Source organism: Macaca thibetana, chromosome 19 (genome assembly GCF_024542745.1).
Source record: "Macaca thibetana thibetana isolate TM-01 chromosome 19, ASM2454274v1, whole genome shotgun sequence".
In the NCBI taxonomy this organism is placed as follows: domain Eukaryota; kingdom Metazoa; phylum Chordata; class Mammalia; order Primates; family Cercopithecidae; genus Macaca; species Macaca thibetana.
In genome coordinates, this window is record NC_065596.1 from 14181875 (window position 1) to 14205030 (window position 23156).

Genomic DNA, 23156 nt, shown 5'->3' on the forward strand with positions numbered 1-23156 from the left:
GTAAACCATAAGTCTCCATCTCACCTCCAGCTTTTCCAATTTTCACCACTTTGGAGACAGGAGTGAAATGATCCTAATGGAAATTCCCTGAACACATTTCATGACTGTGTTTTGGCCGAGACAGCATTGCCTGTCGTTCAGTCATTGTGATGTGACCAGGCAGCTCAGTAATTTGTGTGTTAGTCCATTAGTGAATAGCTTGGGAATCTGGGGACCACTAAACCTCTATCCTTCCCTCAGGAATGTGTGAAGGAGAAATTGAATCTCTTGCATGAATTTCTGCAAACAGAAATAAAGAATCAGTTATGTGACTTGGAAACCAAATTACGTAAAGAAGAATTATCTGAGGTAAGTCAGTTCTCAGCATCCCAGCCTCTAGAAAAATGTCTCCTCCCAGTAACTTGTCTGTGACCACGGAGGCAGCAAGATCTCCAGCTGTCCTCATTGCCTGATGATGATGATGATGATGATGATGATGATGATGGAAACACATGTGTTTCCTTGTTCTCTGACACTTGTTTACATTCACTGCTACTTAAATTATCCTTTCCTGCTATAGGAGGGCTACCTGGCTAAAGTCAAATCCCTTTTAAATAAAGATTTGTCCTTGGAGAACGGTGCTCATGCTTGCAACTGGGAAGTGAATGGACGTCTAGAAAACGGGAACCAAGCAAGAGGTGAAGACCATAGAGTGGGAATGGCAGATGCCAACAGTCCCCCCAAACCCCTTTCCAAACCTCGCACGCCCAGGAGGAGCAAGTCCGATGGAGAGACTAAGCGTAAGAGCAGATGATTCCTTTTAATTGTTTTTGAGATGGAGTCTCACTCTGTTGCCCAGGCTGGAGCACGGTGGTGTAACCTCGGCTCACTGTAACCTCTGCCTCCCAGGTTCAAGAATCCTCCAAAGTGCTAGGATTATAGGCATGAGCCACCACGCCTGGCCCAGCTTGACTCTTTTTTTTTTTTTTTTTTTTAATGACAGAGTCTTGCTCTATTGCCTAGGCTAGAGTGCAATGGCGCCATCTCGGCTCACTGCAACCTCCGCCTCCCAGTTTCAAGCGATTCTCCTGCCTCAGCCTCCCAAGTAGCTAGTATTACACGCAGGCAGCACCACCCCTAGCTAATTTTTGTATTTTTAGTAGAGACAGGATTTCACCATGTTGGCCAGACTGGTCTGGACTCCTGACCTCAAGTGATCCACCTGCCTTAGCCTCCCAAAGTGCTGGGATTACAGGCATGGGCCACTGAGCCTGGCACCACTTGGCTCATTTTCAGCCTAGAAGGAGGCTTTAGTAGCGTATAAATGGGCAGTTAAACTTGGACCCTGGGTCAGTGTTTCCAGGTTCCTTTCTTGTATACACGTCCTCACTAGTAATTACTAGACACTTCCTAACTAAGATGTGTACATCTTTAAATTTTGTCTTAGCTGGGGGTGCGGTGGCTCATGCCTGTAATCCCTGCACTTTGGGAGCCCAAGGTGGCTGGATCACCTGAGGTCAGGAGTTCGAGACCAGCCTGCCCAACTTGGTGAAACCCCATCTCTATTAAAAATACAAAAAATTAGCTGGGCTTGGTGGCAGGCACCTGTAATTCCAGCCTGGGCAACAAGAGAGACATTGTCTCAAAAAAAAAAAAAAAAAAATTTGTTTTTGACCAAGTGACAGCATTAGATTCCAAAACATGGCTACATGTGTGAGAGGTTGCAGATGACAAGTGCTAAAAATACTTAACTCCTTCTAAGACCTTATATGCCTGGTTAAACTAAACATTTATTCTCAGACTCCTGTCTAGTTTGTAGGCAAAGGAACTCTTTTGGAATTTTTAAAAAAACAAACAAGAGGATAGTACTTGAGCTCAGGTCTGGTTCTCAGCCACTTCATTTTTATTTTATTTTAATTTTAATTTTTTTTTTTTTGAGACAGAGTCTTGCTCTGTTGCCTAGTGGCATAATCTCGGTTCACTGCAAGCTCCGCCTCCCAGGTTCATGCCATTCTCCTGCCTCAGCCTCCCAAGTAGCTGGGACTACAGGTGTCTGCCACCATGCCTGGCTGGCTAATTTTTTGTATTTTTAGTAGGATGGGATTTCACCATGGTAGCCAGGATGGTCTCAATCTCGCGACCTCATGATCTGCCCGCCTCGGCCTCCCAAAGTGTTGGGATTACAGGTGTGAGCCACTGTGCCTGGCCTTATTTTATTTTATTTTTTATTTTTATTTTATTTTTTGAGATGGAGGCACGCACTACCACGCCCAGTTAATTTTTGTACTTTTAGTAGAGACGGGGTTTCACCATGTTGGCTAAGGTGGTCTCGACCTCCTGACCTCAGGTGATCCACCTGCCTTGGCCTCCCAAAGTGTTGAGATTACAGGCATAAGCCACTGCACCCAGCTCTTTATTTTATTTTACTTTTTTTGAGACGGAGTCTCACTCTGTTGCCAGGCTGGAGTACAGTGGCGCGATCTCAGCTCACCACAACCTCCACTTCCTGGGTTCAAGTGATTTTCCTGCCTTAGTCTCCTGAGTAGCTGGGACTACAGGCAGGTGCCACCACGCCCAGCTAATTTTTGTATTTTTATTGGAGACGGGTTTCACCATGTTGGCCAGGATAGTCTCAATCTCTTGACCTTGTGATCTGCCCATCTTGTCTCCCAAAGTGCTGAGATTACAGGCATGAGCCACTGCACCAGGGCTATTTCTTTTCTTCCTTTTCTTTTTTTTTATTTATTTTAATTTTTTTTTGAGACGGAGTCTCGCTCTGTCCCCCAGGCTGGAGTGCAGTGGCTGGATCTCAGCTGGGTTTATGCCATTCTCCTGCCTCAGCCTCCCGAGTAGCTGGGACTACAGGCCCCCGCCACCTCGCCCGGATAGTTTTTTGTATTTTTTAGTAGAGACGGGGTTTCACTGTGTTAGCCAGGATGGTCTCAATCTCCTGACCTTGTGATCCGCCTGTCTTGGCCTCCCAAAGTTCTGGGATTACAGGCTTGAGCCACCGTGCTCGGCCTTCTTTTTTTTATTTTTATTTTTATTTTTATTTATTTATTTATTTATTTTTGAGACGGAGTCTCGCTCTGTAGCCCAGGCTGGAATGCAGTGGCCGGATCTCAGCTCACTGCAAGCTCCGCCTCCCGGGTTTACGCCATTCTCCTGCCTCAGCCTCCCGAGTAGCTGGGACTATAGGCACCCGCCACCTTGTCCGGCTAGTTTTTTGTATTTTTTAGTAGAGACGAGGTTTCACCGTGTTAGCCAGGATGGTCTTGATCTCCTGACCTCGTGATCCGCCCGTCTCAGCCTCCCAAAGTGCTAGGATTACAGGCTTGAGCCACCGCGCCCGGCATTTTTATTTTTAAGAGACAGGGTCTTGCTCTATCGCCAAGGCTGTATGCAGTGGTGTGATCTTGGCTCACAGCAACCTTCATCTCCTGGGTTCCAGTGATTCTCATGCCTTAGCCTCTTGAATAGCTGGGATTATAGGTGTGTACTACCACGCCCAGCTAATTTTTTTGTATTTTTAGTAGAGATGGGGTTTTGCCATGTTGTCCAGGCTGTTCTCGAATACCTGAGCTTGGATTATTTTCCTACCTCGGCCTCTCAAAGTTTTGGGATTATAGATGTGCGCCACTGTGCCTGGCCCACTTCATCTTTTGGTATTTTAACAAGAGGTTCTGTTTCCTGGCCTTCTTTAGCATTTGGCCCCTCAAATAACTGACATGATATGGCTCAGCAAACTGGCAGGTGCTAACTGCTGACATTAGCGAGCTGGTTATTGACTAGAATAAAAATGCAAAGATGCTTAGTCCTTAGAACCTGGCTTCCTGCAATAGCTTAGTAATGTTGAACTGCATTATTGCTGTGGGCTTTCTATTTACAGTGGCTTTTTTTTTTAATACATTTTTTTCTTTAAACAGCTGAACCTTCACCTAGCCCCAGGATTACAAGGAAAAGCACCAGACAAACCACCATCACATCTCATTTCACAAAGGGGTCAGTATATGATAAATTGGCAGCTGCATTTTTTTAGGGGTCGGCCATTTTGGGATGGAATTGGTAGGGGGTCACGTGGCAATTCTGTCTTCCATGTTATATAGGTTTTCATCTTGCAGTTCTGTTCACTGGATGTTTATGAATAGCATTTCTGAAAGCGTTACCTGTTTTTACTCATAGGAAAGGTGAAATGTACACACAATTATGAGTTTTATATAATGAACCCTGAAATACCCGTCTAGTGCCAACAGTTATCAAGTTACAGCCATTGTTTCATCTATACCCCTGTATTGTGTGTCCCCGCCCCGCCTGGATTACTTTGTCCATAAATATTTTAGTATATTTCTAGATAGTGAGATCTCTTGACAACTTTTTTTTAATTACTTATAGTTTACAATAATTGCTAACATTTAGCAGTCTTCTTTTTTTTTTTTGAGACAGAGTCTTGCTCTGTCACCCAGGCTGGAGTGCAGTGGCCGGATCTCAGCTCACTGCAAGCTCCGCCTCCCGGGTTTACGCCATTCTCCTGCCTCAGCCTCCCGAGTAGCTGGGACCACAGGCGCCCGCCACCTCGCCTGGCTAGTTTTTTGTATTTTTTAGTAGAGACGGGGTTTCACCGTGTTAGCCAGGATGGTCTCGATTTCCTGACCTCGTGATCCGCCCGTCTCGGCCTCCCAAAGTGCTGGGATTACAGGCTTGAGCCACCGCGCCCGGCCCACAGTCTTCTTTTTTTTTGAGACAGCGTCTGGCTCTGTCACCCAGGCTGGAGTACAGTGGCACAATCTCGGCTCACTGCAACCTCTGCCTCCCGGGTTCAAGTGATTCTCCTGCCTCAGCCTCCTGAGTAGCTGGGATTACAGGCGCATGCCACCATGCCTGGCTAATTTTTGTATCTGTAGTAGAGATGGGGTTTCACCATGTTGGCCAGACTGGTCTCAAACTCCTGACCTCAGGTGATCTGCCCACCTTGACCTTCCAAAGTGCTAGATTACAGGCATGAGCCACTGTGCCCAGCCAAAACAGTCTTTTTAACAAACCAAAGTATAAATAATACTGTTCTGATGTCTTTATAAAATGTAAGAATTCCCTACTATCAGATATGTAGTTGGTATTTACATTTTTCCCTTTGTGGTGAACAAGCCGTGTGGCAAACAGACAGCGTTTGGTTGACTTGTTCCTTAAAGTTATAGATTCCTTCCCTCCTATTTTACTTAAAATTCCTCACAGATTTTAAATTCCTCTTATCTTCTTGCCCTTTACTTGAAGAAATTCATTTGTCCAGCAGTTCCTAGATTGGGCCAATTGCATCTTTGTAGTGTTCCACAGGTCCCCTTGTCTTCTGTTCCCTATAAACTGATAGTTAGGATTACAGGCCTGATCAGATTCCAACTTTTTATTTTTTGAGGCTGACTTCATTTTTTTTTGATATGGAGTCTTGCTCTGTCACCCAGGCTGGAGTGCAGTGGCATGATTTTGGCTCACTGCAACCTCCACCTCCCAGGTTCAAGCGATTCTCCTGCCTCAGCTTCCTGAGTAACTGGGATTACAAGTGCCTGCCACAATCCTTGGCTAATGTTTGTATTTTTGGTCGAGACAGGGTTTTACCATGTTGGCCAGGCTGGTCTGAAACTCCTGAACTCAGGTGATCCTCATGCCTTGGCCTCTCAAAGTGCTGGGATTACAGGCGTGAGCCACTGTACTTGGTCTGAGGCTGACTTTATGGATGGTGCTGTGTTCCTCCATCAGAAAGGTGTGTAACATCTGACACTAGCAGCTGTTGATCAGTGTTTAGACCCATGATTTCTTAGGACTTACAAGGTGGCAAGACAGCATTCTAAACCTGTCATTCAGAGAAACATTAAACTTGAAGCCTCTTTCGACATCCTGGGGAACGAGGGTCCACTCCAGGCCCGCTGGAGGCCTAGGGTCTTGTTCCACTAACGGTCAGCCTCACTGTGTGACAGCCCTGCCAAACGGAAACCTCAGGAAGAGTCTGAAAGAGCCAAATTGGATGAGTCCATCAAGGAAGAAGACAAAGACCAGGTAGGGCCGGTGCTTTCATTTCCTGACTCTACCTTAACTTGGTATTTGACGATTGTGACTTCATATGTGATCTGTCCAAGTAAATAAAAACCCTGTCTAGTTAGGGGTCTCCAGAGAGACAGGACCAATAGAATGTATATGTGTGTATACAGATAGATACGTATGCACGTGTATGTGTATATAATTTGTTTTATTTTCTTGTTTTCGTTGGAATATATATTTATGGGGAGAGACTTTATTTTGAGAAATTGGCTCACAAGATTGTGAAAGCTGGCAAATTTGAAATCTGCAGGGCAGGCTGGAGGCCCAGGGGAGAAATGACGTCATAGCTCGAGTGGGAAGGCAGTCTTATAAACATACCTGTTATATATATGTGTGTGTGTGTGTGTGTATATATATGTATGTATGTGTTTGGACTTTTTTTTTTTTTTGGAGACAGAGCTTTGCTCTTGTTGCCTAGGCTAGAGTGCAATGGCACCATCTTGGTTCACTGCAACCTCAGCCTCCCGGGTTTAAGCGATTCTCCTGCCTCAGCCTCCCGAGTAGCTGGGACTACAGGCGTGTGCCACCACGCCCGGCTAATTTTTGTATTTTAGTAGAGATAGGGTTTCACCATTTTGCCTAGGCTGGTCTCGAACTCCTTGAGCTCAGGCAATGCTCCCGCCTCGGCCTCCAAAAGTGCTGGGCTTATAGGCGTGAGCCACTGTGCCCAGCCAATTTTTTTTTTTCTAAACTTTTTTTAGACAGAGTCTCACTCTTTCACTCAGGATGGAGTGCAATGGCACAATCTCGGCTCATTGCAACCTCTGCCTCCTGGGTTCAAGTGACTCTCCATCCTCAGTCTCCTGAGTAGCTGGGACTACAGGCATGTGCCACTATACCCAGCTAATTTTTATATTTTTAGTAGAGATGGGATTTCACTTTGTTGTCCAGGCTGGTCTTGAACTCCTGACCTCAAGTGATTCACCCGCCTCAGCCTCCCAAAGTGCTGGGATTACAGTTGACTTTTTTCTTTTCTTTTCTTTTTTCTTTTTTTTTTTTTTGAGACAGATCTCATTCTGTCATCAGGCTGGGGTGCAGTGGCACAGTTATGGCTCACTGCAGCCTCAACCTCCTGGATTCAAGCGATCCTCCCACCTCACCCTCCCAAGCAGCTGGGACTACAGGCACATGCTAATCAGCTAATTTTTGTATTTTTTGTAGAGATGAGGTTTCCCATGTTGCCCAGACTGGTCTCTAATACATAAACTAAACAGATTCCTGACGCAAGATGGGGAATCTTTGATTCTCTTGCGTAGCATCACTAGGCGATCTCTATTGATGGGCAGTGTGCCTGCCTACTTCTCAGACCTGCCTTTGTTTTGGGGTTGGTGGGGATTAATACGAGAGTAAGAGTTTCTCAGATCTTCTCCCAAAAAACCCAGGCCCCCTCCTTTCCCACTCTTGTTGTAACCATGTCAAATGTGTTAATATTTCAACTCACACTTTTGGTGTTGATCTTCCCTTGAAACCAGTATTCTAATCTTTTTTGTTCTTCCTCCCTTCCCTCCACACAGGATGAGAAGAGACGTAGAGTTACATCCAAAGAACGGTAAGAATAGTTACTATGCCTTTCTTTTTGTTCTACGAGTTGTGTAATCTTGATCACAAAACTACTTTTTCAGAAAGTTTAAGGCCGGGCAAGGTGATTCATGCCTGTAATCCCAGCACTTTGGGAGGCCGAGATGGGTGAATCACTTGAGGTCAAGAGTTCAAGACCAGCCTGAGCAACATGGTGAAACCCCGTCTCTACTAAAAATATAAAACTTAGCTGGGTGTGGTGGCATGTGCTTCTAATCCCAGCTACTCAGTAGGATTGCTTGAACCCAGGAGGTGGAGGCTACAGTGATCTGAGATCATATCACTGCAGTCCAGCCTGAGTGACAGAAAAAAAAAAAAAAAAGTTTAAAAAGAAGAACTTTATTGTGAGTTTCCAAGGCAGCCATATCCTTATGAAGGATCTGAATTTGGGATCAGATCATTGATGTTTAGATTCAAGTACAATTCTCCTCTTTCCTTGGAAAGAATGAATTGAGGGCAGCTGGCATTCGAACCAGATGTAAAAGTCATATCAGATACTACAGGTTAAATGAGTGTGTATCTGTCCGGGCTCCTGAGATAATGAAGGTTGCTTTTGGGGGTAGGAAAGAGGAGCTTTATGAAAACTGCTTCTTTGGGGAGGCTTCTGGCACTCACACTTGGGGTCTGTGTTATTTTGCTTGACAGAGTTGCTAGACCGCTTCCTGCAGAAGAACCTGAAAGAGCAAAACCAGGAACACGCTCTGAAAAGGAAGAAGAAAGAGATGAAAAAGTAAAGCTCTATCACCTCTAAGTTTAATTCTCCCCTAATCCTATATGGTCCCAGTTTCCTTCCAGGACATGGGGACAGCGGGTGGGGAACGTGGAAGAACGAGATGGCTTTTGCCAGTGATCGAAGTGCCTTTGACTTTGGCTAAACACTTTTCAAACTTGTTTTTTCATGGTTCTCTACATGGAAGGTGGGTTATGAGGTTGTGATAGTGAGGACCCTTGTTACTTATTTGTGATTTTCAAAATTTCATTTTATTTAATTAATTAATTTATTTATTGAGACAGTCTCCCGCTGTGGAGACAGTCACCCAGGCTGGAGTACAAAGGTGCGATCCTGGCTCATGGCAACCTCTGCCTCCCAGGTTCTGGTGATTCTCGTGTCCCAACCTCCTGAGTCCCTGGGGCTACAGGCGCCCGCCACCACACTCGGCTAATTTTAGTGGAGATGGGGTTTCACTGTGTTGGCCTGGCTGGTCTCTGACTCCTCACCTCGAATGATCCATCTGCCTCGCCACCAAAGTGCTGGGATTACAGGCATGAGCCACCACACCAGCCAACCTATGCTACTTAATCAACTAGTCACAGAGCTTCAGTTTGTCACCTTGCCCTCTTGCTTCTCTGGCTAATGAAATCTTTGTGAAGATCTAATTTTCAGACATAGGAGGTGCTAAAATTCTTTTTTTTTTTTTTTTTTTTTGAGACAGTCTTGCTCTGTTGCCCAGGCTGGAGTGCAGTGGTGTGATCTTGTCTCACGGCAACCTCCGCCTCCTGGGTTCAAGTGTTCTCATGCCTCAGCCTCTTGAGTAGCTGGGATTACAGGTGCCTGCCACCACACCTAGCTAATTTTGTATTTTTAGTAAAGACAGGGTTTCTCCATGTTGGTCAGGCTGGTCTTGAACTCCCAACCTCAGGTGATCTGCCTGCCTTGGCCTCCCAAAGTGCTGGGATTATAGGCATGAGCCACCACACCTGGCCTAAAATACTTATTTTTTTGTGGTTCTCTACATGGAAGGTAGGGTATGAGGTTGTCATAGTGAGGACCTTTGCTACTTATTTGTGGTATTTATTTAATTTAATTAGTTTATTTTGAGACAGTCTCCTGCTCTGTCACCCAGGCTAGAGTACAGAGATGCGATCTTGGCTTATTACAACCTCCGCCTCCCAGGTTCAAGTAATTCTCGTGTCACAGCCTCCCAAGTAGCTGGGACTACAGGCGCCTGCCACCACACCTGGCTAATTTTTGTGTTTTTAGTAGAGACAGGGTTTTACTATGTTGGCCAGGCTGGTCTCAAACTCCTGACCTCAAATGGTCCACCTGCCTCAGCCATCAAAGTGCTGGGATTATAGGCATGAGCCACCACACTGGCCAACCTATGCTACTTAATCAACTAGTCACAGAGTTTCAGTCTGTCACCTCGCCCACTTCCTTCTCTGGCTGATGGGATCTTGGTGAAGATCTACTTTTCAGACGTAGGAGGTGCTAAAATTCCTTAGCATCATCCAGACATAAAGTTGCATTCTCCTCTGTGAAGTCAGACTAGCTCTTTCCCCAGTCTCTCATCTTCTTTGTAAAATCTGAGTCTACAGGCGCCCACCACCACGCCTGGCTAATTTTTTGTAATTTTAGTAGAGACGGGGTTTCACTGTGTTAGCCAGGATGGTCTCGATCTCCTGACCTCGTGATCCGCCCGCCTTGGCCTCCCAAAGTGCTGGGATTACAGGCTTGAGCCACTGCGCCCGGCTGCAAAGCGTTTCTTAATATCGCTGACCGTTGTGATCTATTCACAAACTACCACATGTGGAGTTTCTGAGGGTTGGATTTGACTTGCCTGATTCTCTGTCAAGAAGTATCTAGTTCTTTAAATGCAACCTCAGGCTGGGCATGGTGGCTCACACCTGTAATACCAGCACTTTGGGAGACCAAGGCGGACGGATCACTTGAATTCAAGACCAGTCTGGCCAACGTGATGAAACCCTGTCTCTACTAAAAAATCTCTGTAAAAAGATTACACCACTGCACTCCAGCCTGGGTGACAGAGTGAGACTCCGTCTCATAAATAAATAAATGAATAAATGCAGTCTCAGAGGATGTGGTGTTGTGTCTCAGTTGGAGCTCCTTTCCAGATTGCACCATCGTATTTCATTCCTTTATATCGGAAGTGGAGATTTATAATAAAGTTACTTTCTGTGAGGCTATCAACACTTACTGATGACAAGTGGTAGAGGAATTTTGAAGTAAAAATACTTAAACTGCAGTGTTGTAGTATCTCCTTTCTAAGAGTTTCATTTCCTGTCTACTTACCCCACTGAAGAAGAAAGGAAAATTGCTGTCTTGAACACCTGGCGCAAGTGATCCTCCGACTTCAGCCTTCCAAAGTTCTGAGATTACAGGCGTGAGCCACCGTGCCCGCCAGTAGACAGTCTTCACTCCCACCCCTGGACTCTAGGATCAGAAAGATCCAAACCAAATCAAAAAAACTAACTTGTCTTTTTTCCCCGCAACTTTAGGAAGAAAAGAGACTCCGAAGTCAAACCAAAGAACCGTAAGTTGTTTGTGCTTTATGTTGTGAAACTGAATTGCTAACATAAGTATCCTGGTAAAATAACGGGTTGGTGTGGAACCCTGGGCACTAATCGTATGTCTCCTAAGTGGGCGAGTTCTACTTGTGAAAGGTGAGGACACCCTGAAGTGAAGGCTGAAATTAACTTTTTTTTTTTTTTTGAAACAGAGCCTTGCTCTGTCGCCCAGGCTAGAGTGCAGTGGCCGGATCTCAGCTCACTGCAAGCTCCGCCTCCCGGGTTTACGCCATTCTCCTGCCTCAGCCTCCTGAGTAGCTGGGACTACAGGCGCCCGCCATCTCGCCCGGCTAGTTTTTTGTATTTTTTTTTTTTTTTTTTTTTTTTTTTGAGACGGAGTCTCGCTGTGTCTCCCAGGCTGGAGTGCAGTGGCGTGATCTCGGCTCACTGCAAGCTCCGCCTCCCGGGTTCACGCCATTCTCCCGCCTCAGCCTCCCAAGTAGCTGAGACTACAGGCGCCCGCCACTACGCCCGGCTAGTTTTTTTTTTTGTATTTTTAGTAGAGACGGGGTTTCACCATGTTAGCCAGGATAGTCTCGATCTCCTGACCTCGTGATCCACCCGCCTCGGCCTCCCAAAGTGCTGGGATTACAGGCTTGAGCCACCGCGCCCGGCCTTTTTTGTATTTTTTAGTAGAGACGGGGTTTCACCGTGTTAGCCAGGATGGTATTGATCTCCTGACCTCGTGATCCGCCCATCTCGGCCTCCCAAAGTGCTGGGATTACAGGCTTGAGCCACTGCGCCCGGCCCTGAAGTTAACTTTTATAAATTTTAATTTAATTTAACTTAGAGACGGAGTCTCCCTCTGTCACCCAGGCTGGAGTGCAATGGTGTGATCCCGGCTCACTGCCACCCCCAACTCCCAGGCTCAAGCGATTCTCCTGTCTCAGCCTCCTGAGTAGCTGAGACTTCAGGCGTGCATCACCATGCCCAGCGAATTTTTGTATTTTTAGTGGAGACAGGGTTTCACCATATTGGTCAGGCTGGTCTTGAACTCCTGACCTCAGGTGACCCACCTGCCTCAGCCTCCCAAAGTGCTGGGATTACAGGGTGAAGTTAGCTTCAATTTCTCTTCCCAACCCCAGGGCCCTCCTCAGGGTTGGTCACACAGCTGTGTGTTGTGTGGTAGTGAAAGGCCGTCGAGTGAGCAGCTGTGTCACTTACCTTTTGCTGTGAAAATGCTGTGTGACAAATGACTCCAAGGCCAGAGGCCTACAACAGCGAGCATTTTTCAAGCTCACTTGTCTACAGCTTGGTGGCTGTCAGCTGATCTTGAGCTGGCTTAGTGGGGACAGCTGGGCTGACCCAGCTCTGCCTCCACAATTTGGCCAACCTGGGTACACACTTGTGGCTGTGCCAGATCACAAGGGTAGAAATGAAAAGTAGCACTTTTTCAAACCTTTCTTGAAAAAAGTTGGGCCAGGTGCAGTAGCTCGCACCTATAATCTCAGCATTTTGAGAGGCTGAGGCGGTTGGATCACTTGAGGTCAGGAGTTCAAGATCAACCTGGCCAACGTAGTGAAACCCCGTCTCTAATTAAAAATACAAAAAATTAGCTGGGCGTGGTGGTGCACACCTGTGGTCCCAGCTACTTGGGAGACTGAGGCAGGAGAATCACTTGAACCCGGGAGGTAGAGGTTGCAGTGAACCGAGATCACATCACTGCACTCCAGCCTGGGTGACAGAGCGAGACTCTGCCTCAAGAAAAAAAGAAAAAGAAAAAGCAATTAGCTGAAGCAGATGTTGAGAGTGAGCCTGAATCCAGAGGTGGGCAGAATACCCCACCTCAGCGCCAGGGCCCTGGCAGAGAGGTAGGTGAAGACTCAGAGCCCTGTGTGCAGTCAGCTGTCCACGGTCACTGACTGACGCAGACCGCACATCAGCGCAGCTCTCCTCAGCCCGGGCAGGCCAGACACGGGTTTTCCTCTACCGCAGGCTGGATTCCCATCAGGCCACAGAAATCATGGCGTCCCTTTGTCTACTTTTTGTATTAAACCACTGGCATCTCTGACCAACATTCAGATGGGGTATTGACGGTGTTCCTGAAGACCTTGAGTCCTGGAGTAGTAAATGCCCTCTGGGCTTCCTGCAGTGAAAACTGGAGAGACAGCCTGTCCTCTGAACCTGGGGAGCTTGTGTCAACCCTTAGGAGCTGTTGGCCCTGGTGCAGGGCGCCCCCTGCCGTGCTGACCAGCCTATGTGTGTGTTGTCTTCTGTGACAGAACACCCAAACAGAAACTGAAGGAGGAGCCGGACAGAGAAGCCAGGGCAGGTGTGCACGCTGACGAGGACGAAGACGGAGATGAGAAAGTAAAGGCGGGATCTTTGTTTCTGAACTCCCCCTTGTTCTTCTGCTCCTGTTTGCTTGGGCGGGAGAGTGCAGGGTGGGGATCTGGGTTCAAGTCCAGTCCCATCCACCTAGGCTCCACGGGGTCATCCAGACTCTGGGAAGGTCACCTTTTCCTCCTCTTGGGGGCCGGGATTTGTGGCTGGATGCCTGTGCCCAATGCCTAGTGAACACTCAGTTGTCCTCTGTATTTCACACTAGAGAGGGTCTGTGTGCACCTGAGCTGAGATGTGCGTGAAGCATCCTCTCCTGAGGCCTCACTGCTGAGAAGCCTTGACACACAGTCAGCTCCGACACACGTCAGCCACACCTCGATTTCTTTCCCAGCCTCCTACGTTCTTCTGAGTCTAGCTCTCCCCCTGCCAGCCTCCCCAGTCTAATTCAGCCAAGTGCATGTGTTTAAACCCTAAAGCATCATGTAGAGCACTGCTGGGCCTTTGTCAAAGTACAGGATGGCCAGGTTGCCTGCAGGCCCTCCTGCATGAACTCCAGGGAAGGGAGCTAGGTCATCGGTGTGGGACAGTGAGTCCCTATCTAAGAGACGCCGAAGACCCCAAGAGAGTCTCTGGGTTTCTGCCTGTTGCGATCTAGAGAGTGGAGCCCAAAGTCATGGGCTTGCTGGGTGACGAGCACCCTCACTTCTGACCCGGTCGCCGATGGGCTTCCGTCCTCACCCTGTAGCGGGAGAGCCTTTGGTATTGCCTCCTGTCCCTCACCTCTTCTGTCCAAATGTTGGGCACCTTACTGTCAGCACTTGCCTGGGATCCCTGGAGTAGTCACATTACTCCCTGCCCTCTATTGGAAACTGGCAGGGGCCTGAGCTCACACCGCCAACACTTTTGCCTCATGGTAGAAAAGGATGTGAGGGCTGCGCACGGTGGCTCACTACTGTAATCCCAGCACTTTGGGAGGCTGAGGTGGGCGGATCACTTGAGGTCAGGAGTTTAAGACCAGCCTGGCCAACAGGGTGAAACCCCATGTCACCTAAAAATACAAAAATTAGGTCGGCTTCATGGTACGTGCCTATAATCCCAGCTACTTGGGAGGCTGAGGTATGAGAATCACTTGAACCCAGATGGCAGAGGTTGCAATGAGCCAAGATTATGCCGCTGCAGTCCAGCCTGGGCAACAGAGTGAGACTCTCAAAAAAATATATATAGTAATAATAATAAAAGCAGTGCCCAGAGAACAAGGATTGTTGGCTGCTTCACCCCAGGGGGCCCCTTGCACAGGAGGTGCCGTCTCTGCCTCCCAAAGCTCTAAGCACCACTGTCCCCTATCCCGAGAGACAGGGTCTTGCTCTGTCACCCAGGCTGGAGTGCAATGGTGCCATCACGGTTCACTGCAGCCTCGACCTCCCAGGCTCAGGTGATCTTTCCACCTCAGCCTCCCAGGTAGCTGGGACTATAGGCAGGCACCACCATGTCCAGCTAATTTTTTTTTTAAAGTGTTTGTAGAGCCGGGCGCGGTGGCTCAAGCCTGTAATCCCAGCACTTTGGGAGGCCGAGGCGGGCGGATCACAAGGTCAGGAGATCGAGACCATCCTGGCTAACACGGTGAAACCCCGTCTCTACTAAAAATACAAAAAACTAGCTGGGCGAGGTGGCGGGCGCCTGTAGTCCCAGCTACTCAGGAGGCTGAGGCAGGAGAATGGCGTAAACCCAGGAGGCGGAGCTTGCAGTGAGCCGAGATCGCGCCACTGCACTCCAGCCTGGGGGACAGAGCAAGACTCCGTCTCAAAAAAAAAAAAAAAAGAGGCCAGGCGCGGTGGCTCACGCCTGTAATCCCAGCACTTTGGGAGGCCGAGGCGGGCGGATCACAAGGTCAGGAGATCGAGACCACGGTGAAAACCCCGTCTCTACTAAAAATACAAAAAATTAGCCGGGCGCGGTTGTGGGCGCCTGTAGTCCCAGCTACTCGGGAGGCTGAGGCAGGAGAATGGCATGAACCCGGGAGGCGGAGCTTGCAGTGAGCCGAGATCGCGCCACTGCACTCCAGCCTGGGCTGGGCGACAGAGCGAGACTCCATCTCAAAAAAAAAAAAAAAAAAAAAAAAAATAATAATAATAATAAAGTGTTTGTAGAGATAGGGTTTTGCCATGTTGCCTAGGCTGGTCTCAGTCAAACTCCTGGACTCAAGTTCTCCACCTACCTCAGTCTCCCAAAGTGGCAGAGTGGTAGGATTACAGGCACGAACCATTGTGTTCAGTCTGTTTGGTTCGTTTTTTTTTTTTTTTTTTTTTTTTTTTTTTTTTTTTTTTTTTTTTTTAAAGACAGTCTCCCGCTGTCATGCACTGGTTGACTCACTGCAGCTTCCACCTCCTAGGTTTAAGTGATTCTCCTGTCTCAACCTCTGGAGTGGCTGGGATTACAGCATGTGCTACCATGCCTGGCTAATTTTTATATTTTTAGTAGAGATGGGGATTTACCATGTTGGCCAGGCTGGTCTCTAACTCCTGACCTCAAACAATCCACCTGCCTCAGCCTCCAAAGGTGCTGGGATTACATGTGTGAGGCACCACACCCGGCCTGTTTTTTTGAGACAGGACCTTGTTCTGTTTCCCAGGCTAGAGTGCAGGAGTGCAGTGGTGCTATCATAGCTCACTGTAGTCTCCTGGGCTCAAGTGATCCTCCCACCCCAGCCTCCCAAGTAGCTGGCACTATAGGCATGTACTGCTTTTTAAATTTATTTTTTGTAGGCCAGCCGTGGTGGCTCACACCTATAATCCCAGCATTTTGGGAGGCTGAGGTGGGCGGATCACCTGAGGTCAGGAGTTCGAAATCAGCCTGACTATATGGTGAAACCCCGCCTCTACTAAAAATACAAAATTAGCTGGGTATGGTGGTGCATGCCTATAATCCCAGCTACTAGGGAGACTGAGGCAGGAGAATCGTTTGAACCCGAGAGGCAGAGGTTGCAGTGAGCCAAGATCACACCATTGCACTCTAGCCTGGGCAACAACAATGAAACTCTGTCTCTCTCTCAGATAGATAGATAGATAGATAGATAGATAGATAGATAGATAGGCAACAGGAGTGAAACTCTGCCTCTCTCAGATAGATAGATAGATAGATAGATAGATAGATAGATAGATAGATAGATAGATAGATGGGCAACAAGAGTGAAACTCTGTCTCTCAGATAGGTAGGTAGGTAGGTAGGTAGATAGGTAGGTAGGTAGGTAGGTAGGTAGGTAGGTAGGTAGATAGATGAGTGAGCCTGGGCAACTAGGCTCACTCATCTATCTATCTACCTACCTACCTACCTATCTACCTACCTACCTACCTACCTATCTGAGAGAGAGAGAGAGAGAGAGATTTTTGTAGAGACAGGGTCTCACTGTGTTGCCCAGGCTGGCCTCGAATTCCTGGCCTCAAGCAACCTCCTGCCTTAGCCTCCCAAAGTGCTGGACTTACAGGCACATGCCACTGCACACAGCCTGTAAATAAAGTTTTATTGGAACAGAGCCATACTTTTTCATTTACATTTTGCCTGTGGGTGCTTTTGTGCTACCATGGCAGAGATGATCATCCTGACACAGACCACGTGGTCAGCAAAGCTGAAAATACTGATCCTCTGGCTCTGACAAAAACAGTTTGCGAAGCTCTGGTGTAGGAGGTTGTTTAGTGCCCTCTTGTTAGTTTCAGGTGGGGAATTAAGGGAGGGAAAGTGAAGCCTTGTGTCTACCAGGTAGATCTGCCCAGGCCTGCCTGTCTTCCAGCTCCACAGTGAGGATCCCTAACCTGTAACTTTGGTGTTTGCATTTTATCTCACTCTGGCTCAGAAACTAATTTTTTCCCCTCTTTTTCTCTCTACCTCCCCCCTGTTTTTCTCTCAGGATGAGAAGCAGCACAGAAGTCAACCCAAAGATCTGTAAGTGTTTAAAATGCTTGTGCTTTTGTGTTTTCTGAACCAGGAGAAAACCTGTTCTAGGCCAGGTGTGGTGGCTTGCACCTGTAATCCCAGCACTTTGGGAGGCTGAGGTGGGCGAATCACGTGAGGTCAGGAGTTTGAGGCCAGCCTGGCCAATATGGTGGAAACCCATCTCTACCAAAAATACAAAAATTAGCTGGCTGTACTGGCAGGTGCCTATAATCCCAGCTACTCAGGAGGCTGAGGCAGAATTGTTAAAAGCCAGGAGGTGGAGGTTGCGGTGAGCCGAGATCGCGCCACTACTCTCCAGCCTGGACAACAAGAGTAAAACTGTCTCAAAAAAATAAAGAAAGAAAGCCTGTTCTAGAACTGTGGTGATGTAGACATGTGCGGGGACCCTGGGGCCTCTGAAGGCCTCGTCTCAGGATGACAAGCTGGCAGTGTAACTGCAAAGCTCCCACGGGTATCTTGCTTTCCCCTGGGGAAGCATTAGTTTGTCATTTTCCGTGCGAGTTGGCAATGTGGTGTTCCTAAGCTGCTACTTGCTCTGTATCTGTTCACCCTGCAGAGCTGCCAAACGGAGGCCTGAAGAAAAAGAACCTGAAAAAGCAAATCCACAGATTTCTGATGAAAAAGACGAGGATGAAAAGGTAAAGGTCTCACTTTTCTTTCTTTTTTTTTTTTTCAAGACGGGGTTTCGCCATGTTGCCCAGACTGGTCTTGGGAAAAAGAAGACTGGGCGTGGTGGCTCACGCCTGTAATCCCAGCACTTTAAGAGGCTGAGGCAGGTGAATCAGGAGTTCAAGACCAGCCTGACCAATATGGTGAAACCCTGTCTCTACTAAAAATAGAAAAATTAGCAGGCGGTGGTGCGCACCCATAGTCCCAGCTACTCGGGAGGCTGAGACAGGAGAATCACTTGAGCACGGGAGGTGGAGGTTGCAGTAAGCCGAGATCTCACCATTGTACTGCAGGCTAGGGACACAGCAAAATTAGCTGGGTGCGGTGGCATATGCCTGTAGTCCCAGCTGCTTGGAAGGCTGAGGCACGAGAATTGCTTGCACCCAGGAGGTGGAGGTTGCTGTGAGCTGAGATTGTGCCACTGTACTCCTGCCTGGACAACAGAGCAAGACTGTCTCAAAAAAAAAAAAAAAAAGGGCTGGGTACAGTGGCTCACGCCTGTCTTCCCAGCACTTTGGGAGGCCAAGGCAGGCGCATCACCTGAGGTCAGGAGTTTGAAACCAGCCTGGACAACATGGTGAAACCCCATCTCTACTAAAAATACAAAAGTTAGTCAGTTGTGGTGGTAGGGGCCTGTAATCTCAGCTACTTGGAAAGCTGAGGCAGGAGAATCGCTTGAACCCAGGAGGCAGAGGTTGCAGTGAGCTGAGATCATGCCATTGCACTCCAGGCTGGGGACACAGCAAGACTCCTTCTCAAAAACAACAAAAAATACAAGGACATTGGTCTTATTGGGTAAGGCCCCACCTTTATTACCTCTTTTAACCATAATTGTCTCCTTAAAGATTCTATATCCAAATACAGTCACATAGCAGGTTAGTCTTAATGTATGAATTTTGCAGGGGACATGACTCAGTCTGTATACCCCCTCATCAATTGTTTGCTTACCTTTACATTTTAGTATTTATTTTTGAGACAGGGTCTCATTCTGTTATCGAGGCTAGAGTGCAGTGGTACAGTTATAGCTACCGTAGCCTCGAACTCCTGGGCTGAAGCAATCCTCCCACCTGGGCCTTCAAGGTAGCTGGGACTATAGACGATGCCACTACACCCAGCTAACTTTCTATTTTTGTGGAGACAGGGTTTTACTGTGTTGCCCAGGCTGGTCTTGAGCTCCTGGGCTCAAGCAGTCCTCCCACCTGGGCTACTTAAAGTGCTAGGATTACAGGCATGGGCCACTGTGCCTGGCCAGTTATTTATTTATTTATTTATTTATTGAGACAGAGTCTCGCTGTGTCACCAGACTGGAGTGCAGTGGTGCGATCTCGGCTCACTGCAACCTCCGTCACCCTGGTTCAAGCAATTCTCTTGCCTCAGCCGCCCAAGTAGCTGGGACTACAGGCACTCGCCACCACACCCAGCTAATTTTTGTAATTTTAGTAGAGACGGGGTTTCACCATCTTGGCCAGGATGGTCTCAATCTCTTGACCTCGTGATCCATCTGCCTTGGCCTCCCAAAGTGCTGGGATTACAGGCGTGAGCCACCATGCCTGGTCCTGTGCCTGGCCAGTTATTTGTTTACCTTGAGGTGTCACTTATACAGGAAAGCTAAGGTTTTAAAAAATTGGCTTCCCCTCTGAATCTTTTTTTTTTTTTGAGACGGAGTCTCGCTCTGTCGCCCAGGCTGGAGTGCAGTGGCCGGATCTCAGCTCACTGCAAGCTCCGCCTCCCGGGTTTACACCATTCTCCTGCCTCAGCCTCCCGAGTAGCTGGGACTACAGGCGCCCGCCACCTCGCCCGGCTAGTTTTTTGTATTTTTAGTAGAGATGGGGTTTCACCATGTTAGCCAGGATGGTCTCGATCTCCTGACCTTGTGATCCGCCCATCTCGGCCTCCCAAAGTGCTGGGATTACAGGCTTGAGCCACCGCGCCCGGCCTTCCTCTCTGAATCTTTTCAGGAAGTTTTTGGTTATGAGATTTATTTATTCATTTATTTTGAGATGAACTCTCACTGTCGCCCAGGCTGGAGTGCACTGGCGTGATCTCTGCTCACTGCAACCTCTATGTCCCGGGTTCAAGCAATTCTTCTGCCTCAGCCTCCTGAGTATCTGGAATTACAAGTGCCCGCCTGGCTTAATCTTAGTTTTTTTTTTTTCTTTTTTTTTTTTTTGAGACGGAGTCTCTGTCACCCAGGCTGGAGTGCAGTGGCCGGATCTCGGCTCACTACAAGCTCCGCCTCCCGGGTTTATGCCATTCTCCTGCCTCAGCCTCCCGAGTAGCTGGGACTACAGGTGCCTGCCACCTCGCCTGGCTAGTTTTTTTGTATTTTTTAGTAGAGACGGGGTTTCACCGTGTTAGCCAGGATGGTCTTGATCTCCTGACCTCGTGATCCGCCCGTCTCGGCCTCCCAAAGTGCTGGGATTACAGGCTTGAGCCACCGCGCCCGGCCAATCTTAGTATTTTTAGTAGAGACATGATTTCGCCGCTTTGGCCAGGCTAGTCTGGAACTCCTGACCTCCAGTGATCTGTGTGCCTTGGCCTCCCAAAGTGCTGGGATTACAGGCATGAGCCACTGTACTGGGCCTGGCTATAAGATTTTTTTTTTTTTTTTTTTTTTTTTTTGAGACGGAGTCTCGCTCTGTCACTCAGGCTGGAGTGCAGTGGCCGGATCTCAGCTCACTGCAACTCTGCCTCCCAGGTTTATGCCATTCTCCTGCCTCAGCCTCCCGAGTAGCTGGGACTACAGACACCCGCCACCTTGCCTGGCTAGTTTTTTGTATTTTTTAGTAGAGATGGGGTTTCACCATGTTAGCCAGGATGGTCTCGATCTCCTGACCTTGTGATCCGCCCGTCTCGGCCTCCCAAAGTGCTGGGATTACAGGCTTGAGCCACCGCACCCGGCCTAGATTTTTGATTATATGACTTTAGATGGTAGAGTGAATCAGAGCTCACCTGCTGGCCCTCTCATTCCCTCCCTCCCCCTTCTGTTTTATGATAATCACTTACACAAAGTTCTTGAACACCGAAGCACTATCTGGGTGTGAAACACTCTTACCCTTTAATCCTCTTTTGTTTTCCCTGTGTAGGAGGAGAAGAGACGGAAAACGACCCCCAAAGAACCGTAAGAATTTATTCTTGGCATTATCCAAAGCAGATGCTAATGTTAAAATGATGGTTCTAGAACAAAAGGGAAAGGTTTTAGTAATTGCCAGAGCAACCTTGGGGAGCAACCTTAGGCTCATTTTGGATTGGGTTGGTGAACACAGGACCAAGATGCGTCAGGCGGGACGCCCCTGCGGTGAAGAGCCACTGTGACCTCGCGCCTGGGCCTCACTGCCGCAACCGGTGCCTCCATGTGCCACAGGCGCCTCAGGCAGAAACCTCACAGGGGCGATTTTGATATTTTCTGAAACAATTAAACGATGCTGTGCTTTTCCCCCCAGAACGGAGAAAAAAATGGCTCGCGCCAAAACAGTCGTGAACTCCAAGGTAAATGTCTGCTGGGAATAAAGCTGGTGGCGGTGCTCACGAGGCGGCTGGGAGCGGCTCTCTTGAGCGCCATCATCTGTGTTCTTGCTCCCACAGACCCACCCTCCCAAGTGCATTCAGTGCGGGCAGTACCTGGACGACCCCGACCTCAAATATGGGCAGCACCCACCAGACGCGGTACGTGCAGCTCTCTTCCCAGCCTTCCTCTGCCTGTCCCTCGTCCCTCTGCTCACGGGCCCCGTGTCCTTCAGGTGGATGAGCCACAGATGCTGACAAATGAGAAGCTGTCCATCTTTGATGCCAACGAGTCTGGCTTTGAGAGTTATGAGGCGCTTCCCCAGCACAAACTGACTTGCTTCAGGTAAGTGTACTTTTGTGTGTGTGTGTGTGTTTCGTGGAAGGAGGCGCTTTCCCAGAGGCGTCTACGGGCTCAAGATTATGGTTTTTAGGGCCTGACCTGCAGCATGTCTTAAGCTAATACTTCGTGGATAAGAGCTACCTTGGAGGGCTGGGCGCGGTGGCTCATGCCTGTAATCCTAGCATTTTGGGAGGCCGAGGTGAGCAGATCACTTCAGGTCAGGAGTTTGAGACCAGCCTGGCCAACACGGCGAAACCTACTGAAAGTAAAAAAGTAGCCAGGTGTGGTGGTACACGACTGTAATCCCAACTACTCGAGAGGCTTAGGCAGGAGAATTTCTTGAACTCTGGAGGCGGAGGTTGCAGTGAGCTGAGATGGTGCCACTGCACTCCAGCCTGGGCGACAGAGCAAGACTCCATCTCAAAGAGCCACCATGGAAAACTGGTGAAGGGACAGTAGAGCTTTGCTGATTTTTGGTTTGGTTTTTGGGTTTTTACACTACACATATTGCCCCTCCATTCTGCCTACATCCTGAGGGTCACACGCTTAGATGAAGGCTTGCTCTGTGCTAGGTACCAGTGATCTGGGTGTCGATGTAGCTGCTCACATCCTGCCTTCACAGAGCCAAAAATGGGTGATACCTGTCGGGTAGTCACAGCCATGACAGATTTTTAAAAAGCCTGGTTGCATGTAGAGAGAAAGAGTGTGAGGAGGAAGGTCTGTGAAGACGCGAGAGGCAATGATTTCAGTAAAGACCTTGCGAGAGAAGAGGCCAAGGGGATGGCCAGGGTGGGGCACCCTAGGTAGAAGGGGGCGTGATTACCAGGGCTCGGAGGGGCCTGTGCCAGCTGTGGAAGGTGAATGGCAAGCCTGGTGTGGTGGTGGGTTGGGGCTGGGCCACACAGGGACTTGCAGACCTCAGCATTGACTCTCGTGTCCTCTGAGGGAACGTGCCTGGCGTCCGGCCCCTACCTTCACTGAGGCTTACGTCAGCTCTTGAGTGGGCAGAGGGCCCGTGCTCTCAGGCATCCCCAGCACCATTTTGCTCCCTCTCCCTGCGGGTGCAGTCACCCTACAGGGCTTCACCTTGTTCTTCGTGGGAAATGCCTCAGCTCCAGGAACAGCCCTGCCTCCTTTTAGGCCTGGGTGGTGTTTTCCCTCTCTGTGAAGAGGAGGGGGAAGTGCCTTGGGGACCCCTGTTGGAAACACCCACAGGCAGCGGTTCCTGCGCCCACTGGGAGGGCATCCACATGCTCCCTGTGCTTGGCTGATGGTTGTTCCCCTCCCTCTCCTTCTATGGGATCCCGATCCAGACCAAGATGCTGTTGCACCCACCAGCAACTGCTAGCCCCCCAGGCCTTGCCCAAAGCAGGGCCACACACCTCTGCCTGCTGGTGTGAGTGAGGTGTGCTGTGGTGGGCAGAGCTGGCTACCATGCCCCAGGGCCTCACTCTGGCCT

General features: G+C 48.7%; 1 protein-coding gene across 4 annotated transcripts in view; it reads left to right on the plus strand.

Moving 5' to 3' along the window:
* Window positions 1-23156, plus strand: part of DNMT1 (DNA methyltransferase 1) — a 62258-nt gene that overhangs the window by 13593 nt on the left and 25509 nt on the right. For 2 of the 4 annotated variants that reach the window (XM_050769999.1, XM_050770000.1), the window contains exons 3-16: window positions 241-348; window positions 560-779; window positions 3906-3981; window positions 5946-6024; window positions 7581-7615; window positions 8290-8374; window positions 10882-10916; window positions 13173-13260; window positions 17135-17169; window positions 17738-17819; window positions 20937-20971; window positions 21294-21339; window positions 21436-21516; window positions 21591-21700. In XM_050769999.1, the coding sequence (XP_050625956.1) occupies window positions 241-348; window positions 560-779; window positions 3906-3981; window positions 5946-6024; window positions 7581-7615; window positions 8290-8374; window positions 10882-10916; window positions 13173-13260; window positions 17135-17169; window positions 17738-17819; window positions 20937-20971; window positions 21294-21339; window positions 21436-21516; window positions 21591-21700 (1115 nt within the window). Of the gene's footprint in view, window positions 1-240; window positions 349-559; window positions 780-3905; window positions 3982-5945; window positions 6025-7580; window positions 7616-8289; window positions 8375-10881; window positions 10917-13172; window positions 13261-17134; window positions 17170-17737; window positions 17820-20936; window positions 20972-21293; window positions 21340-21435; window positions 21517-21590; window positions 21701-23156 lie in introns of those variants that run through there. The other 2 variants (XM_050769998.1, XM_050770001.1) reach the window with 2 other exon arrangements.